General features: G+C 37.8%; 2 protein-coding genes across 11 annotated transcripts in view; both read right to left on the reverse strand.

The window, feature by feature from the left end:
- Window positions 1-5,835, reverse strand: part of ARL5A (ADP ribosylation factor like GTPase 5A) — a 31,754-nt gene extending 25,919 nt beyond the window's left edge. Inside the window, exon 1 of one of the 3 annotated variants that reach the window (XM_025404756.1) lies at window positions 5,444-5,835. In XM_025404756.1, the coding sequence (XP_025260541.1) occupies window positions 5,444-5,489 (46 nt within the window). In that variant the 5' untranslated portion in view covers window positions 5,490-5,835. The remainder of the gene's footprint in view (window positions 1-5,443) is intronic. The other 2 variants (XM_025404757.1, XM_025404758.1) reach the window with 2 other exon arrangements.
- Window positions 5,836-10,961: 5,126 nt separating this feature from the next.
- CACNB4 (calcium voltage-gated channel auxiliary subunit beta 4) overlaps window positions 10,962-16,844 on the reverse strand; it is a 266,723-nt gene continuing 260,840 nt past the window's right edge. For all 8 annotated transcript variants that reach the window (XM_025404344.1, XM_025404339.1, XM_025404340.1 and 5 more), the window contains one exon: window positions 10,962-16,816. In XM_025404344.1, coding sequence (XP_025260129.1) covers window positions 16,556-16,816 — 261 coding nt within the window. In that variant the 3' untranslated portion in view covers window positions 10,962-16,555. The remainder of the gene's footprint in view (window positions 16,817-16,844) is intronic.

Consider the following 16,844-nt stretch of genomic DNA (forward strand, 5'->3'; position numbering starts at 1 on the left):
ATGGACAAATGTAATAAAACTTTCAGCCATTCCAACTCTTTGATGCATGCGAATCATCAGAAGTTTACTGCTTAGTATGATTTTTATTTTAGACTATGTCACAGCATTCCTGTATTTACTCAAATAAGCCACAACAACCACACTGTTCTAATGCTTTGATGGAACTGTGAATTATCAATTAGGCTTCAACATACCAATCAATACCTTACAGTTTTGTCATGAAAATGCTTGTTTCCCTTCTCCTTCGTTTCTTTTTGACACACTGAGGCAGTCTACCAGTTCCATTCATTGCCAGTCTTTAAAAGTTAATATGTACTCCCCCCAACTCATCAGTCAATAACTTAAGCATAATAATTGTTATTGTAGAGAATTACTATCTCTGTGAATCATACAACATTGGAAAACACAAAAACACCAAGGAAAATAAATGGAGAGTCATCCTAATTCATCATTCTTATCTGAACTATCACTAAGCCCTATCAATACTTTGTCTCTCAGAGCAAACAATTCCATTTGTCAAGTTCACTAAAGTTCTCTCAGTCCATAGAACAGATCCTGGAATAAAGCATGAGCTTAATATTTTTCATGAATAAGTAAATCAGATCTGGAAAATATAAAGGTTAGGAGGGAGATATCTGATCAAGTCATTTTGTATTAAAAGTTCAATTTTTAAAACTTAAAAGTCTTATCAATAAAAAGAAAGTTTGAAAATAAATTTGCTAGTTCAGTAATGGCAAATGAAGTTTCAGGGTAATAACCAAACTTCTCTTTTGCACTATGAGGTTGCTGGAAAAAAAAAAAAAGCAATGATTATACATGGCAAAATTGGAGATCCAATCAGGAGGCAGAAATCACACAATAATTTGAACTTGGAAAGTTCAATATCAAAAAAATATTACAGGGGACTGGAGTAATGAGAGATTGGCTAAAAGATTACGGGAATGACAAACACAAGAAGCACTCACTACCCTAAGGTTGAGATAAAGGTCCTCCCACTCCCTAACACTGGCTGACTGAATGGCAGAGAAGCAGCAGGTGAGACCCGCCCAAAAATCCTCCCTCTTTGGTGCTGGGAAAAACTGTTTATTGAGAGGCATTTCACTGGAGACCTTCCATTATGAAACCAACTAAGACGGGTACTAGGGGACGCTGCTGGTTGCTGCTGACCACTGTGCAGTACAAGAGCCAGGCCTTGGAGAAGGTGTTCATGCTACAAGCAGAGCCTGTCAAGAAAGCACACTATAACTAAATACAAACACCCTTTCCTCCTGCAATGCCCCTCCAGTACAGCCTATCAACAAAGCTTAACATTTTGCCCAGTGGTAAAAGAAAAACGTTTAAAGGACCCAGCTCCACTTCCACAGAGCATGCAAAAAGGGTTTACAAATGGTCTCTGACTTGTGATATTGTAAAAGCAATACACATTCAGTAGAAACCATACTTCAAGTACCCAGGTAAAGGTTCTGTTTTTCACTTTCAGTACAGTATTCAATAAATTACATGAAATATTCAACCTTTATTATAAAATAGGCTTTGAGTTAGATTTTGCCAAACTGTAAACTAATGTAAATGTTCTGAGTATGCATAAAGCAAGCTAGGCTGAAGCCATGATTTTCAGGAAGTCTGGCATATTAAACTCATTTTTTACTTACTGTATTTTCAATTTACAGTGGGTTTACCAGGATATAATCCTATCATAAACTGAGGAGAATGTGTATTAGAAGCTAAGAGGCAAGTCTACCCCTTGGCTACTCAGCTTCCATATGTACTCTTCTCTACACATTTGAACTCCCTTATAATAATAATAATAAGCCAAAGGCAGAGGTGGCTTCCTCAGCATCAGGTTCCTGAAGCACAGGCAGCTTCTTCTGCATCCATTGATACTTACAATTCCTTTTCTAGCAACCAATCAAGAGAGCAATACAAGGCCATTAAGGAGGAAATTCCACAACTTCTTTTATAGTTCACATCAGAGTCAGTTCTTTTTATCTGAGTCCTTCTTATACAAAGTCCTTCTTATATGAAGTTGTGGGCAAACGTGTGTGTGTGTGTGTGTGTGTAGAACTGACTCTGGCACTAGATCTCGGTTAAAATCTAGGGGGGTGGAGGGGAGGTGTGTGTAGGAGAAATAATTCTGGCACTAGATAATCTTGGTTAAAATCCAGGTCTATCACTTTCAACTATAGTGCTTTAAGCAAGTTACCTGTTTCCTTGCCCCTGTAAAATAAGGGGAATAATATCTACCTAGTAGGGTTGTTGTGAAGAGTAAATCAACTAAGTGAAGATTAAATCAAACAACCTGTGTGAACCTTGCACAAGTGTTAACCACTATTATTTTACTTGTAGAGACAAAGTGAGTTAATTTCCTGTCTCCCCACACTGCATGAAAGCTTCATAAAGGTAGGGGAATTTGTCTGTTTTGTCTGTTATTCCCACCACCTAGAACAGTTCCTGGACTAAATAGGTGTTTAAATATTTGTTTATTGAAAACAAGTAAACCACTGATCACAAGCTCTTCTATAAAAAAAGTTACTAATGGCAACTTTTCGAAGTTCTAAAGACAACCTAGAGTTTAGCAACTAAAAAAGTTAATGGGGGGAGGAGGAGGGAGGAAAAAATGATGTTGATCTCTTCTTTAAAAAGACCAAAAATCAGCAACACATTCCTTCAGTGTTTTAACTTGCCTGACTCTGGCATATACCAGTTGTATGGCCTGGGGAAAAAAAAAATCATTCCACTTGAGCCTCAGTTTTCCCTTTTCAGGGGAAATAACTACTTCAAAAGATTGTTAAAACATAAAATACAATAAAATGATTTAAATGACAGCATCTAGGATAAAGTTTGTCCTCTACTAAAGCTCACTATCATCTAAATGTGACCTCCGGTTTTTCTAGTTCGAACAGTATACAAAGAGCTTTCACTGTGCACTCAATCTGAGCTTTAACTGAAAAAGCTGTTCTCAGGGGGTTTCAGAAACAGGAGATACTGCTTAGTTTAAGTTTCATCAGATGGCAAATTCTGTAATCTCCCGAAACATTCTTTCCAAGAGTTTCTATGTAAAGAATATAAGATTGTATTCTGAATCCACTGAAGGTAAAACAAGAGCATCCAAGACATATCTAACTTAAATATGTCCTATACAGAAAAAAAACAAAACAAAAACAAAAACCAAAAAAAAAACCCTGCCGTGGCTAATGCCTGTAATCCTAGCACTTTGGGAGTCCGAGGCGGGAGGATCGTGAGGTCAAGAGATCGAGACCATCCTGGCCAACATGGTGAAACCCCATTTCTACTAAAAATACAAAAATTAGCTGGGCGTGGTGGTGCGCGCCTGTAGTCCAGCTACTCGGGAGGCTGAGGCAGGAGAATCGCTTGAACCCGGGAGGCAGAGGTTGCAGTGGGCCAAGATCACTTCACTGCACTCCAGCCTGGTGACAGAGCAAGACTCTGTCTCAAAAAAAAAAAAAAAAAACCAACAAATATCTGGCATTAAATGGTGGATATTCTGAAAAGTGACCCTATTGATAAGACAGCCACATTGTTTACCAGAAGAGAAATAATTTATTCATATTTTCACAATATTCACATCTAATTTTCTAGAACTTAACTTCATTAATTCCCTTATTAATTTCTGCCAAACTGACATAAACGTCCCGTCAAAAAGTACCACAAAATACAGGTTATAAAAACACTACTATTAGCAATTTGTAGTGATACCAGAGCACACACCCTTATTATTTACTACTCCAAGGAGCTGTTGGCAAAGTTCTCAATTATTCTTAACTTACAGAAACAAATAATTTTATCATTGACTCAAAACAGAAAGTGGTGATATCTATGTTTCTGGCAGTACTAGAGCTCAATTAACAAGCAGTCTTTCTAAACCTCACAGCAGATGAAACACTAGCTTTGCTAAAAATAATATAAAATGAAGGATGTTAAAACTAGAATAGATCTTATCTACTGTAAGTACTACCAGTCTTACAGCAATGTAAGTTTTAATATTTGAAATGTAGAAATAAAGTTTACAAGATTTGTAGGCTCCACAGAACCCTGGTGTTCTAGGTGAGAAAACCTAGACCAGAAAACCAGAGTTTAAGTGACTGGTTCCCACTCTCTTGCTCCCAACACAAACAGCCAGGCCAGTCAGAGACAGTGCTGATTAGAACTGATTTTCTCTACTTTATGAAAACTCCTCTTATCAGAAAAATTGATACTGCCCTTTCTTTCGGTATCACGTTATCTACACATTTGTGTGTGTGTGTGTGTGTGTGTAAAAGATACATTAGGGATCACAAGTTCTAGTTATGCTTGCTTCCCCTAAGCTTCTTACAAGAGCAGCTAGATCATGAAGGAGGTGGTTGTAGTACGTGTACATAATAGATACCAACATTCACGTCTTTATTGGAAAACTGGGATGTAACACCACCAACCAGCTTACACAAGAGAAAAACACAAACTAAGTTACTGGCAGCGGGATGATGAACCACCCAACGAGTTAAAAAGAAACAAAAGTACGCCACTATATCTTAATAAGTATCCAGTCTTTGGGTTCAAATTATATTCTTTCCCCAGTTTTAGTCATTTTGTAACAAATTTTAATAAGCCTGATATGTATTTCATGGTCATGTCTGAGGTTGGCTGAACTTAAGCATCCCTATATAACACACTTCACACTTAGTAACTTGCTAGTTACCTATGGTTAACAAATGTTTCATATGGTATGTTTTTAAAACTTTCAGTGAAACACTTTAACATTTTTAACCCAGCAAACAAAAACTGTCTAAGCAAATAACCCACACGAGTAGAAAAATGACCTTAAGCTTAACCTGAAACACAGGTATAATAAGGAAAACAAATGGAGAGAAGTCCAACTCAATTCAGGAGGCAGAAGAACTCCCGCTGCCCCCAACACACACAAAGAGGGATGGCAGTGGAAGGCAGGCTCATAAACCAGAGGTGTACTGGACAAGTCAAGCGATTCCTCCCGGTTTCCGCATTCTGCAACAGCGGTCGCTCAGTGGTGCGGTTAGGGCCGCAATCTATAACCTTCATTCCGGAAGACCCCAGCATTTCTATGTGGTGTCCAAATCCAATTGGTGAGCAAAGAAAGGGCTGAAAGGCCAGGCCGTGATACTTAGGGACGTTGGACGTACGGCAAGAAACATTTTCCACTCTCAATCGAAATCGGAGCAATGGGTGTATTGCGGAAAAGACTTATTAGGAAGGTCCCCTAAGACAAAGGGCTGCGAGTCAGTAACCATCCCCAAGCTCGGGAGCGGGAACCGAACGGTCCCGGGGCCGTATCGGGGCAGCCTGCACCCCGCGCTAAGGCGACGCCCGACCGCGCCGCCCACATTCCGGAAGTATTCGGAGACCCCCACCCAGCCGGCCCGAGCTGACCCTCTCCTCCACCCGTACGCCCGCGGACCGAGCTCCTCACCCTGGTGATTGAACAGTCTCCATATTCTGGTGAAGAGAATTCCCATTCTCGGACAGCAGACCCCCCCCTCCAGACACCCGGGCCGCCTGGCTTCCCCTGGCTCAGGCTGAAGGGGAGGAGAGAGACGCGTTGGAGCCTCCGCCTCTGCTGCTGCTCCCGCGCTGGTCGCGGGCCCGCTTCCAGGGAACCGGAGGGAGGCCGCAGCCCAGGCCGCCCTGCCGCGCGCAAGGCCCCGCCGCTGCCGCCGCAGCACTCGCCTGGCTCGCGGACATCGCCGCCGCGTTGTCTGCGACGAGCCTCGCGGGCCACCGTCCTCCCCCAGTTCCTCTCGGGCAGCTGCGGTGGCGACGACCACGCGGGCGGGGGAGGCGAGGGGGTGGGTTTGGCGGGACGTGAGTGCGCAGGCGCGCGGCCAGAGGGGCGGAGCCTGGGAAAGGGCGCCCGCCTGGTTCTCGCTTATTTGCGTAACCAAGACTGCTGAAGGCATGGGACCTTTCCCTGGGACTGAGGCTGTGAAGGCCGCAAATTGGGGCAGATGGCTTCCGATTGCTTGCTGTTGCGTCCCCGAGTATTTATATTTCTCTCGAATCTCCTCCATTGCGCCATAATGTGAACATATAATTGAGTACCCCATGTCCATCCCCAACCCTTGGCACACCAGTAAAAGTTCCACGTCTTGACCTCTAAGACATGGTGTCCCCCCTGGGTCTTTTAGGGAAAAGCCTGCCGCCCTCTGACACTCAGCTGAAGTCAGTGGCCTTACCTAGATAGTCGCCTTAAAGCCGTTTTTGCACTTCAGGGCTCTTTCCAATCTCTCTTCACTCTCAGGTCAGTATTGCCCAAAACAACGATTTTGGTCAAGTCACTCCCCTATTTAAAAACCTTTAGTGGCCACTAAAGCTCCGTCCCTTTCTGTTCTCCTTAACCTTAGTAAAAAGGAAAAGAAAGAAAAATTGGGAGACGTAGGAGCCACTTGAACTGCTTTGTACGCCCATCCACAACAGCTGCATGAAATTAAGCAAAATCAGCAATAAACTGCACCTTCCCATCTCACTTCTCCTAACTACACACAATTTTACCTCAAAATATAGAAAAGTAATTTATTTGACTTCTTTTGGGGCTTTATGGTTAAAAAGGCAAAATTTAGAGGAGCCATACATGAAGGGAAGGAAAATCATAGTAATCCATATTAATTTATAGATTATCATGTCTGGATTTACTTAATACTCTGTATGCTGTTTAGAAAAACAATGTAGTTTGTACAAGCAATTTGCATTAACTCTTTAATATTTCCATTCTTGCATGCTGTAGGTAATGCTTTGGTAGCTCTAAGACTTTTGCAGACTCCCACGCAGATGTCAGCTTATGAAATGGATGTCATATACACATTAACCTGTGATGCTGGAGCTTCATGTTTTACAATCTACCTTAAGGAAATTGTCTCCCAGGTTATTTTCTGAGTGAAGAAAGAAGAGAGAGAGAGAGACAGTTTAAAGACCAGTTTATCTATGATTAGAGAGAAGTGCAAAATGTCATTAGAGAGACTTCTGATTTCAGGCATGAGAGAGTAGGATGGTTTGACTATACCCTCCTACCATTAACAAATAGAAAACTGCACAAAGTACAGGCAACGACATTTCAGATATTGAAAAAAACATCACAGGACTGTGATTCTTTGCAAAAGAGAAACAAGTGGAGTCTTACCATTTCCTGGACTTTATCCCTAAAAGGAATTCCCAGTCAACTACGGAGGAAGTGGGAACCTAAATGAGAATTTGGGAACCTCCTAGAACTGAAGATGCACATCAGCATTCCCAGAGATCAAGATGGCTAGAATTTGTGAAGCAGAGTAACTGGAAGGAGGCAGCTACACAGAAAAGCTCTACAAACCTGTTAATGGGCCATGGAGTCTTTGGCTGCATATCACTTTGTACTCATACAGTATGCACCCGCAGGAGGCTGGCCAATCACAATTCCTGAGGAAAAATAAGTACCAGGGAACTGTAATGCAAATGATTCCCAGAGATTACAATGGGTCAGGAATTATTCGAATTCCCTTCAGCCAGAGTGAAGAGAACTGAATATATAGGACAGGGGTGTCCAATCTTTTAGCTTCCTTGGGCCACACTGGCAGAAGAATTGTCTTGGGCCACACATAACATAAGCTAATATTATTGATAGCTGATTAGCGAAAAAATAAATAAAATCACAAAAATACTCATAATCTTTTAAGAAAGTTTACGAATTTGTGTTGGCCACATTCAAAACCATCCTGGGGCCAGGTGTGGTGGCTCACATCTGTAATCCCAGCACCTTGGGAGGCCAAGGTGGGCAGCCCGCTTGAGGCCAAGAGTTTGAGACCAGCCTGGCCAACACGATGAAATCCCGTCTCTACTAAAATTACAAAAATTAGCCGGGCATGGTGGTGCACGCCTGTAATCCCAGCTACTCTGGAGGCTGAGGCAGGAGAATCGCTTGAACTCAGGAGGTGGAGATTGCACTGAGCCGAGATTGAACCACTGCACTCCAGCCTGGGCGACAGAACGAGACTCTGTCTCAAAACTAACTAACTAACTAAATAAATAAATTTTTAAAAAGCCATCCTGTGGCTTTAAAAAGCCACAGGCTGTGGGTTGGATAAACTCGATATAATTGAATGGACACCCCCAGAGACCTTAGAAGAGGAGCTAACTGGCCTAAGAATAAGCCCTACATAAGACCAGTTCTAACGAAGCTTAAAACCAAACCTTGAAAGGGCCAAACTAATTCACAATTGCCTGCCAAAATAAGTATAACATTCTTTAAAGGAATACAAGATCAAGTCATCAGCAATGTAAACTTTACATTGTACTAAATCCAATACAAAATCACTAGACGTGCAAGGAAACAGAAAAATGTGATCCATAATCAAAAGAAAATCACTCTACAGAAATACCCAGGCATGGGGACGTTAAGTGATTGCTGCAAGTTCACGGCTAGTTATTGCTGGATCAAGACTTTGAACCCAGACAAAGGTTAGATCCATACTCAAACCACTGTGCTAATCTTCATGTTGTATGAAAGTACAAATGAGATGTTTCTCTCCTTAGTCCATTTTATTATTGGAAATGTGCTGATGACAAGAGAAGTAGCTTCAGGCATACGGCTGGTGGATGAGTTTCAAATTGTTGGCTGAAATACTTTGATAGTTGAGATAGCCTTATATAATACCTCTCCAATAACTGAGGTACTGTTCATTCAGTCAACATTTATTATATTCCAGGCATTGTTTTGTATGCTTCAGATGATTACCTAGCTTAACAGTAACATATGAGTACTTTTTTTTTTTTTTTTGAGACAGAGTTTCGCTCTTGTTGCCCAGGCTGGAGTGCATTGGTACGATCTTGGCTTACTGCAACCCCCGCCTCCCGGGTTCAAGCGATTCTCCTGCCTCATTCTCCCGAGTGGCTGAGATTACGGGCATGCGCCACCACACCCAGCTAATTTTGTATTTTTAGCAGAGACGGGGTTTCTCCATGTTGGTCAGGCTGGTCTCGAACTCACGACCTCAGGTGATCCACCCACCTCGGCCTCCCAAAGTGCTGGGATTACAGGCGTGAGCCACTGTGCCCAGCCAAGAATTTTTCTTTAACATTTAAAATTTTTCTTTAAAAATACATACTCATAGCCAGGTGCAGTGGAGGTGAAGGCAAAAGATACCAGTGAAGATGGATCCATTATGTAGGCTCACAATGATGGAGAAAAATAAGCTGAAATATCCAGTTGAGGGAAATGACTAATGCAACATAATTAAGAATTTAGGCCGGGCGTGGTGGCTCACGCCTGTAATCCCAGCACTTTGGGAGGCCGAGGCGGGCGGATCACCTGAAGTCGCGAGTTCGAGACCAGCCTGACCAACATGGAGAAACCCCGTCTCTGCTAAAAATACAAAATTAGCCAGGTGTGGTGGCGCATGCCTGTAATCCCAGCTACTCGGGAGGCTGAGGCAGGAGAATCACTTGAACCCAGGAGGCAGAGGTTGCAGTAAGCCGAGATCGCACCAGTGCACTCCAGCCTGGGCAACATGAGTGAAACTCCGTCTCAAAAAAAAAAAAAAAAAAAAGAAAGAAAGAAAAATTCTTTGAGAGAGAAGTTTCAATAAGCTTTGGTTTCTTCATTTGTATTTGTGTCTGATAATCCATCCCCTGCCTACTTTCCTGGGTGATCAGATGAATTAAATGTGATAATTGTGAAATAACTTGACTCTAATAAATCACTGTATAATCCTAATGCAGTGATAATAATCAACACAGTCCATATTTCTTTTCAATCTCCTATACAGTGCAATGACAGAAAAGTCAAATTCCAATCAAGTCTTTAAACATAGACAATTGCTCCGAATACATACTATGGAATTCTTATAGGTACAAGATAGCTTTGGAAATGTCTGATAACTGCAATATTAATCATTTTGGAGTGAATGACTTGTGAACAATACTTCATCTAGTATATTTTTCTATACTCAATCCTATTTTGCACATGTATTCTAATATATTTTATTTCACACGTGTGTGTATTTAACTTATAAACTCTTTCCTGATACAGTGCTTATTTTGTGATCACTCATAGCACCTGACAGAGTATTCAGAAAATAGTCATTTGATTGAATCCATTTTTAGGATAAATGTTTAGACTTTTTTTTTTCATAAAAGGGTACCTACTGATTTCCAGTATTTCTTCAATATATTTCTAGAATAATATAAAGGAGAGGTATAACGCTGGTTTCAGTGTTTTTTCATTTATTATATAAAAGAAAAAAAGTAATGCAGTTGTTTTGTACACATTTGAATTCCATAAAACAAATCCATAGAAATGAGGATACTCTATGCATGCACTCTGCATTTTCTTTGTTAAATATTTTTATTCACAAAAATAACACCACATTTTTTTTCTTTAAAGCCACTAAAGCAGAGGGAGAACAAAACATGCAGCACTGTACACATTTGCATAGTATATTTTACCCAGCATGCCTTGTAGAATGCTACACATACCTAGATAGGAAAAATAAAAGGGGACACATTATTAAAATAATTAAAATTTAAAGAAAGAAAAAAAATTATTTGACAAAGGCATTTTTTTATCCCACTTTGTCAATGGAGATATAGCAATAGCCTGGGATTTCAACAGCCCTCAGAATAGTAGGAAAAATCTTTTTACATCATTTTGCCATATTTCTGTTTTAGTATGTTTTATGTTAATACATTTATTTTTTATTCCCTCCCACCATCCCTACAAAAACACAGCTAATGGCTTTAAATTATGTTTCAAAGTAGTATTCAGTACAAAACAAACTAAAGAATCCCTAAGTAATATAATTCTTTGTGGTTGGGACATCTTTATTGATCTTTCTGACTTGAGGCTGTGAAAAATACGAAAATTTCAAACATGTCCAAAATTCAGAGGAGCCCTATGAGCTCACTTGCTGTGACTTTCTGCTGCTGTTATTGAAAGAGAAGAAATAAGAAGAGAAAATATAGTATGAGTGTTATCACAAAATAAAATTTAATAAACTTTATGGAAGGGAATAAAACAAAAGAAATTACATCCACAGATTGCAAGGCTATGAAATAAATTGCTGGAACAGTATCAAGCAGCAAGTTAAAAAGATGGTAGATGAAGTAAATCTGATAGAACTAAATCGACATACTTTTAAAAAATATGACTGCCAAATTTAACAGTGGATTTTGTTATAAGTTTGTGCTATAACAAATGTGCTTCTTTCTCCTCAATCTATTTTTATATTATTGGCAAAATATATATTTTATAATTTTGTACTGTACAATATGTTTTTGCTACATTATTTTTCTACTGCTAATGCAGATTATTATAACAACATAGATTTATTTTGGCAATAAAATGCTTTCATTTTAATAACGTCCCAGAAAATATTGTAAGGCATATGAAAAATAGTATGCAACAATATAGCGTTAATGATCCCGCATCTTTAATACATCCCTTATGCATACAGAATTCACACCGATTTCAGTTAAAAGTGTGTGAAAGTGGCATGCAAGTAGGGCAAGAGTGGCCCCTACATAAATATAGACATAGCCATTTGTTGAGAAATTTAAGTGTTCAAAACATAACCAAGAACACTTACAAAGTATTGAAAAGCTAGAGGCCAGCCACTACTGGTTCTTAGTTCCCCTTTTAACTCCTTATAATTTTCAAATGAGGAAGTATCAGTGTATTCTCCCAAACCACTCTAAATTCATTAGTAACAATTTCTGCCATCCTTCTGCAAACATTTTACATACATCATGAGAAACAAAAGAAAGTTTCATACATAACTAAGACTCCCCCAAACCAATTGCTACTCACTCTTAATTATACTTTGTTTATGGCAAGTAGAAGTTACAGCCCTTAGGATTATCTGATGAGAAACTTTCTAGTCTTCTCATAATGTCCCTCAATTACATGAAGCATTTAGAATTAATCATCTATAAGTAAAAAGAGATAGTTGCTATCAGAGGATGTATTTTAAGAAAGTCCATTTTAATAAAAGAAGAAATCTTTAAAAGTAATTTTTGAATGCTGTAGTTCTGGGTGCCCATATAAGCCAATTTTACTATTTTGACTAACTTGACTGCTTGAGTCAAAAAGAAGGTTATCCTTACTGTCTGTCTAACAGCTAACTGGATTGACTTGACTGGTTTGATCATGATTACCATTTTAAAGAAGAGGACTGTTTTGCCCCATAGACACAGCTTGAGGAAGTAAACTTAGTAAGAGTTATTTTAAATATTGACAGTATTTAAAGGTATGAGAAACTAATAAAACAGATTTTATTACATAATTTCCTATAAAGTTTTCATTCATATAGTCATTCAAGGATGAGTTTTATATAATTTAAAAAAAACACAACATGCAACATTGTCATAAAAGACAAAGGCAGAAATATAAAAGGAATAAGGGGTACACAGCATTTATTTGAAACATTGATATGAAGTTTATTCCAATTACATGGGAGTCCAAGATAATGCATATCCTTACCCAGTAAATAGCTAAATCATGCTCTGGGTCTCTGCAGAAGTCAAGGACCAACAAAATGTGGATTTGCAAACCAGCTGCTCTTAAACATAAAGTCTCTGGACTTCTACTCTCTTTTAGACTTAGAACTAGATATTATAACAAGTTGCACACAAAGGCAATTCCCTTGCAGTTTGTTTTGTTCCCTATGATGACTTACATGTTAAATTAACCTTGCCTCATGATAAACTGTGGATCAATTCAAAGAAAACTTCACTAACGTGAAAGAAATGAAAGGGTGTCAAAGAGCATTTTGGAAACAGTTTAAAATCTAAAGGGAAGGCATATTTTAACACTCTATGCATTTAGTTTTGCAGCAAGGTTAGCCAGAATAGTGATAATTTTGATCACTACTTATTGACCAGTGTTTTTCCCTTTAAAGACAGATTGTCTTCTCTAGAGAAGAGGTAGTAAATATATCAGTACATAGGGTAATTTCTATAATGGTATTACATTTTTTAAGCAAATACCAAAATAAAACTGTGTAACTAAGAAAATATATACTAACATGCAAATTAAGGTTGCCAAGAAACATTCTTAATGGACATCCTGGGTCTTAACAACATTTTGTGATATGTTCATTTAAAGAGTTTAAATTTGCAAACCATCTTTTAGAATAATTTCCTTTTCTTACTTCCTTTCACTGCCTCCACTTCCTATTATGAATTTTAAGGCCCCCACACAAAAGACAAGTTCAAGTATGCAGGTATGAAAAGAGATTAACATTCCAAAAATACATTTTGCAACAACAACAACAATTAAATAGCAGATTATTTAAAGGGAACAAATAATTGTCTCAGAATTTGTTTCACATTAATAAAATTCGTTTCATTAAAGACTAACTGCAATGACTTATATAGTCACAAAATTAAGACTCTTAGTAGGAAAGACCATCAGTCTAAATTGTGAACAATTTCAACCTCCTCTCCAATAGAACTGTATAAAGATAAGAGAGAATCATCACTTATAAACATTTCTAAGTGTTGCTTTAAATGTTAAACAAGATAATGTTGTTGGTTATAATATTAGAGTCACATTATACCCTTGAGAATTAACATCAGGATTGACAAATTGCATTCCTTTTTTTTCCAGAACTACATTTCCACATTCTCACATGAGTCCATATTATTATATGTCTGTGACTGAAATTACAGAATTCTAGTATGTGGCTTGTACTGTAAGTTAAAACAGCCTCCAAACAGTAAAAGACTTGTTTCTCCTGCCTATAATCATTTGCTATCTTTAAATGAAATTAATTAAAAACAAAGTATTTATGGAATATGTATTTTTCAAAGGTGCTTGGTGTGCTTGGCAAAAATAAAACTTTTCATTTAGTATATATCTAGATTTTAAGTATCATTTACACAATAAACTCTTAAGTCTTTAAAAAAAATAAGATGTATATCCCCTTATCTGAGGAAGATAAACTTATTACAGAAGGAAGGGGAAAGAATATGCCAAATTAAAGTAAACATTTAAATATATCCATCAATAAAATATACATTATACCCTTTCCAAGATTGTCAGCTTTTGAGTAAGAATGCAAAGCAAAACAGGTATGGACGTCTGACGGTAAATGATAGATTGGTTTTGTGCACAGATATTGAATGAGCCTCTCCTTATCGGCATGACATGGAAGACTAAAAACAAGGCTTTGAGAGGCCTTTAAAAACAAGTGACTTTTAAAAAGTTGAAAGAAGATGGTAATCTTGATGACTAGGAAATATATGTAAATGCTGTTACAGCTACCTGCCATAAAATGTAAATATCTTAAAGTAGTTAAATGACCAAATTGCTAATGCTACTACAGAAAAAGCTGAACAGCTGTCTAGTCTAAATTTATACACCTTGGTGCACTCTTTGCAATTAAATACTTTAATGCGCACAAACAAGAAACCAGTAAAGCATATAGAAAAATGTTTTGGCTAATGTTTTCTTTCTCATGCAAGTATGTGCTGTACATGTAATAAATATATTTTTGTGTGCTGGAAGATGCTCTTCTGTGTTCTAACAAAGTATTCAGTAATGGCAGGTTATATGTTTATTAAAGTGCCTAATGGATATAACTCTTTTAAAATGTCTTAACTGAAAGTTTTATAAGCTTCACTAGATGACAGAAGAATCTCACAAGCCAGTATCACATGTTAACTTTTAAAATTTACTAAGCCCATATTTTTTAATTGTATCAAATATTTGAAATGACTTACAGGTTTATAGATGTCCTCATTATCAGCTAAAGAGGTTTGTAATGGGGTACATATAGTGAACATAAAGGCAGGGGGGATGTGGTGAGGTTGTAATGGGGTTCAAGATATATATATAATTCATCAGTAATATGGAACTTCTTTCCATGGTCAAGAAGATTACTGAACTGGTGCATGCTTTGAGTACCTAAATACTGAAAGGCTTGGGGAGAAAAGAAGATACTATAAAATTAATTATCATCATTTTCAAAAATAGGCTTCATGACATGTACTAGCAGAAAAGGACTTTGATGGCTGGACTTATTGGAGTTTTAGAAAATGCATGCACTGTGGACATTTAGAAACAAGAGCAATTTTTTAAAAGATATTTATGTAAAAAGGGTCAATTTCAATAATTTCTTGGATCATAGTGAATCTAAGGCTTCCTTGATAATATAAAACATAGGCCACCAATTCCATAATTATAGCCACTGGAAAAACGGTGAAGACTTAATAAGATGAAGAGGAGTGTTCATTAGAAATAAGGCAGCTCAATCTCCAAATTCTTTATAATTTTCTGCATTAAAATGCTATAATTTTAGTCAACAAATATTTCTGAATCTATGAGTTTATTTTTTGGTGCAAGCTTTCAAAATCATTTGTTTCAACTTTTTTCAATTAGTCATTTTGTAAAAACACCTCCTGAATATCAAAGTTGAGTGTGTCCACATAAAACAAAAATCCTTAGCATGATTTAAAGAATTTGCTGAAGGGCCAGAACATTCAGATATCCAAAGACAGAGACTGAAAGAAGCAATGGAAAGATACTCAATCTTGTTGGCGGAAAATACTGACCCTGCGTTTGTATTAAGAGAAATAGATGAATTCCCGTCTGGAAGTGCTTAGCATTACACTCAGGAGGATTGGTACCACATCCTTACTATCTGACTTTAGATTCCTGGATGTATGTAGTTGTGCTCAGATTGATTAAAGGGAGAACAACACCCCATTTTATATTTCACATAACCAGCTATGCTTGGGCTTCTCTTTACTATTCTCTCTTACTGCTGAAAACATTTTGAGGTTTTTTGCTTGTTTGTATTTGTTTTTGCCAACCTCAAATGAGCTAACAGTACTGACTAAACAAAAAGCAAAACACTTTGAATACAACAGCTGTGCCAGGAAAGAAATAAAAATATTAAAATCTGAGGAGACTATATAATTTCTGCATTAAGATTTCTGAGATTTTTTTTGGCACTATCAATACATTTGGTAAGTTTGAAAAGTCATTCTGGCAACATTAACATATATTAAAATGTTTATACACTCCAACTTTAAGTGTAAATTTAGCTTCCAGCAAATAAATACCAAAGCTGGATTTGGCTTCTATTGGTATTTCTATTTTCTTATTAGTTTTTTTTTTTTCCCAGATTTTTCAATTGATTACAACATGCTCAAGTAGACTTTCTAGTCAATTCACCCAAATTCCAACAGGAATTGGTTTATAAATTGGTTCCAACTGGAACTGGTCATTTGGAATTTCCAGCATGGGAAATTATTTTATATGTGCCTTGTAAGTACCCTAAATTACAAATTGATGTGTCTAAATCTATGAAGAAAACAAAATGTACTGTTATCATGTAAATGTTGCACTTAAAAATATCTATATGATCGGGCATCTAATATCCATCTAGACTCAAGGGCATAATGTAATTTTTTTTGCCCCTTACTTAGCATAAAATGACAGCAGCCCATTGGCACAGTAAATACTGTGCTATGTTAGCCAAGTTAAGATGATTGGTTTATCCTAGCACTGCTATGGCAAATTGTCAACAGATGAATATTTTTTGTTTCATCAGACTCAAAGCCTATGTCGGGAGTCATGGCTATATCCCCCAGGTGATCCTCGGTTCCTATGGGGTTTGTAAGTGTCCTGGTATGAGTCAGGGTAATCTTCTTCCACAAGAGGGTAATGATCTCGGCTATGCTGAGAACTGGAAGACAAGCGGTTCCTACTCTTCCGAGCCCTTTCATTGTGATAATTTTCATCAGAGGTCATTAGACTTCGTCTTTCAATTGGAGAGTTCTCTGTGGAGTGGTTGCTGTGCCTCATTCGCTGACTCTAAAAATATCAGATAGTTCATTGATTA

The sequence above is a fragment of the Theropithecus gelada genome, chromosome 12, assembly GCF_003255815.1.
Source record: "Theropithecus gelada isolate Dixy chromosome 12, Tgel_1.0, whole genome shotgun sequence".
NCBI lineage: Eukaryota > Metazoa > Chordata > Mammalia > Primates > Cercopithecidae > Theropithecus > Theropithecus gelada.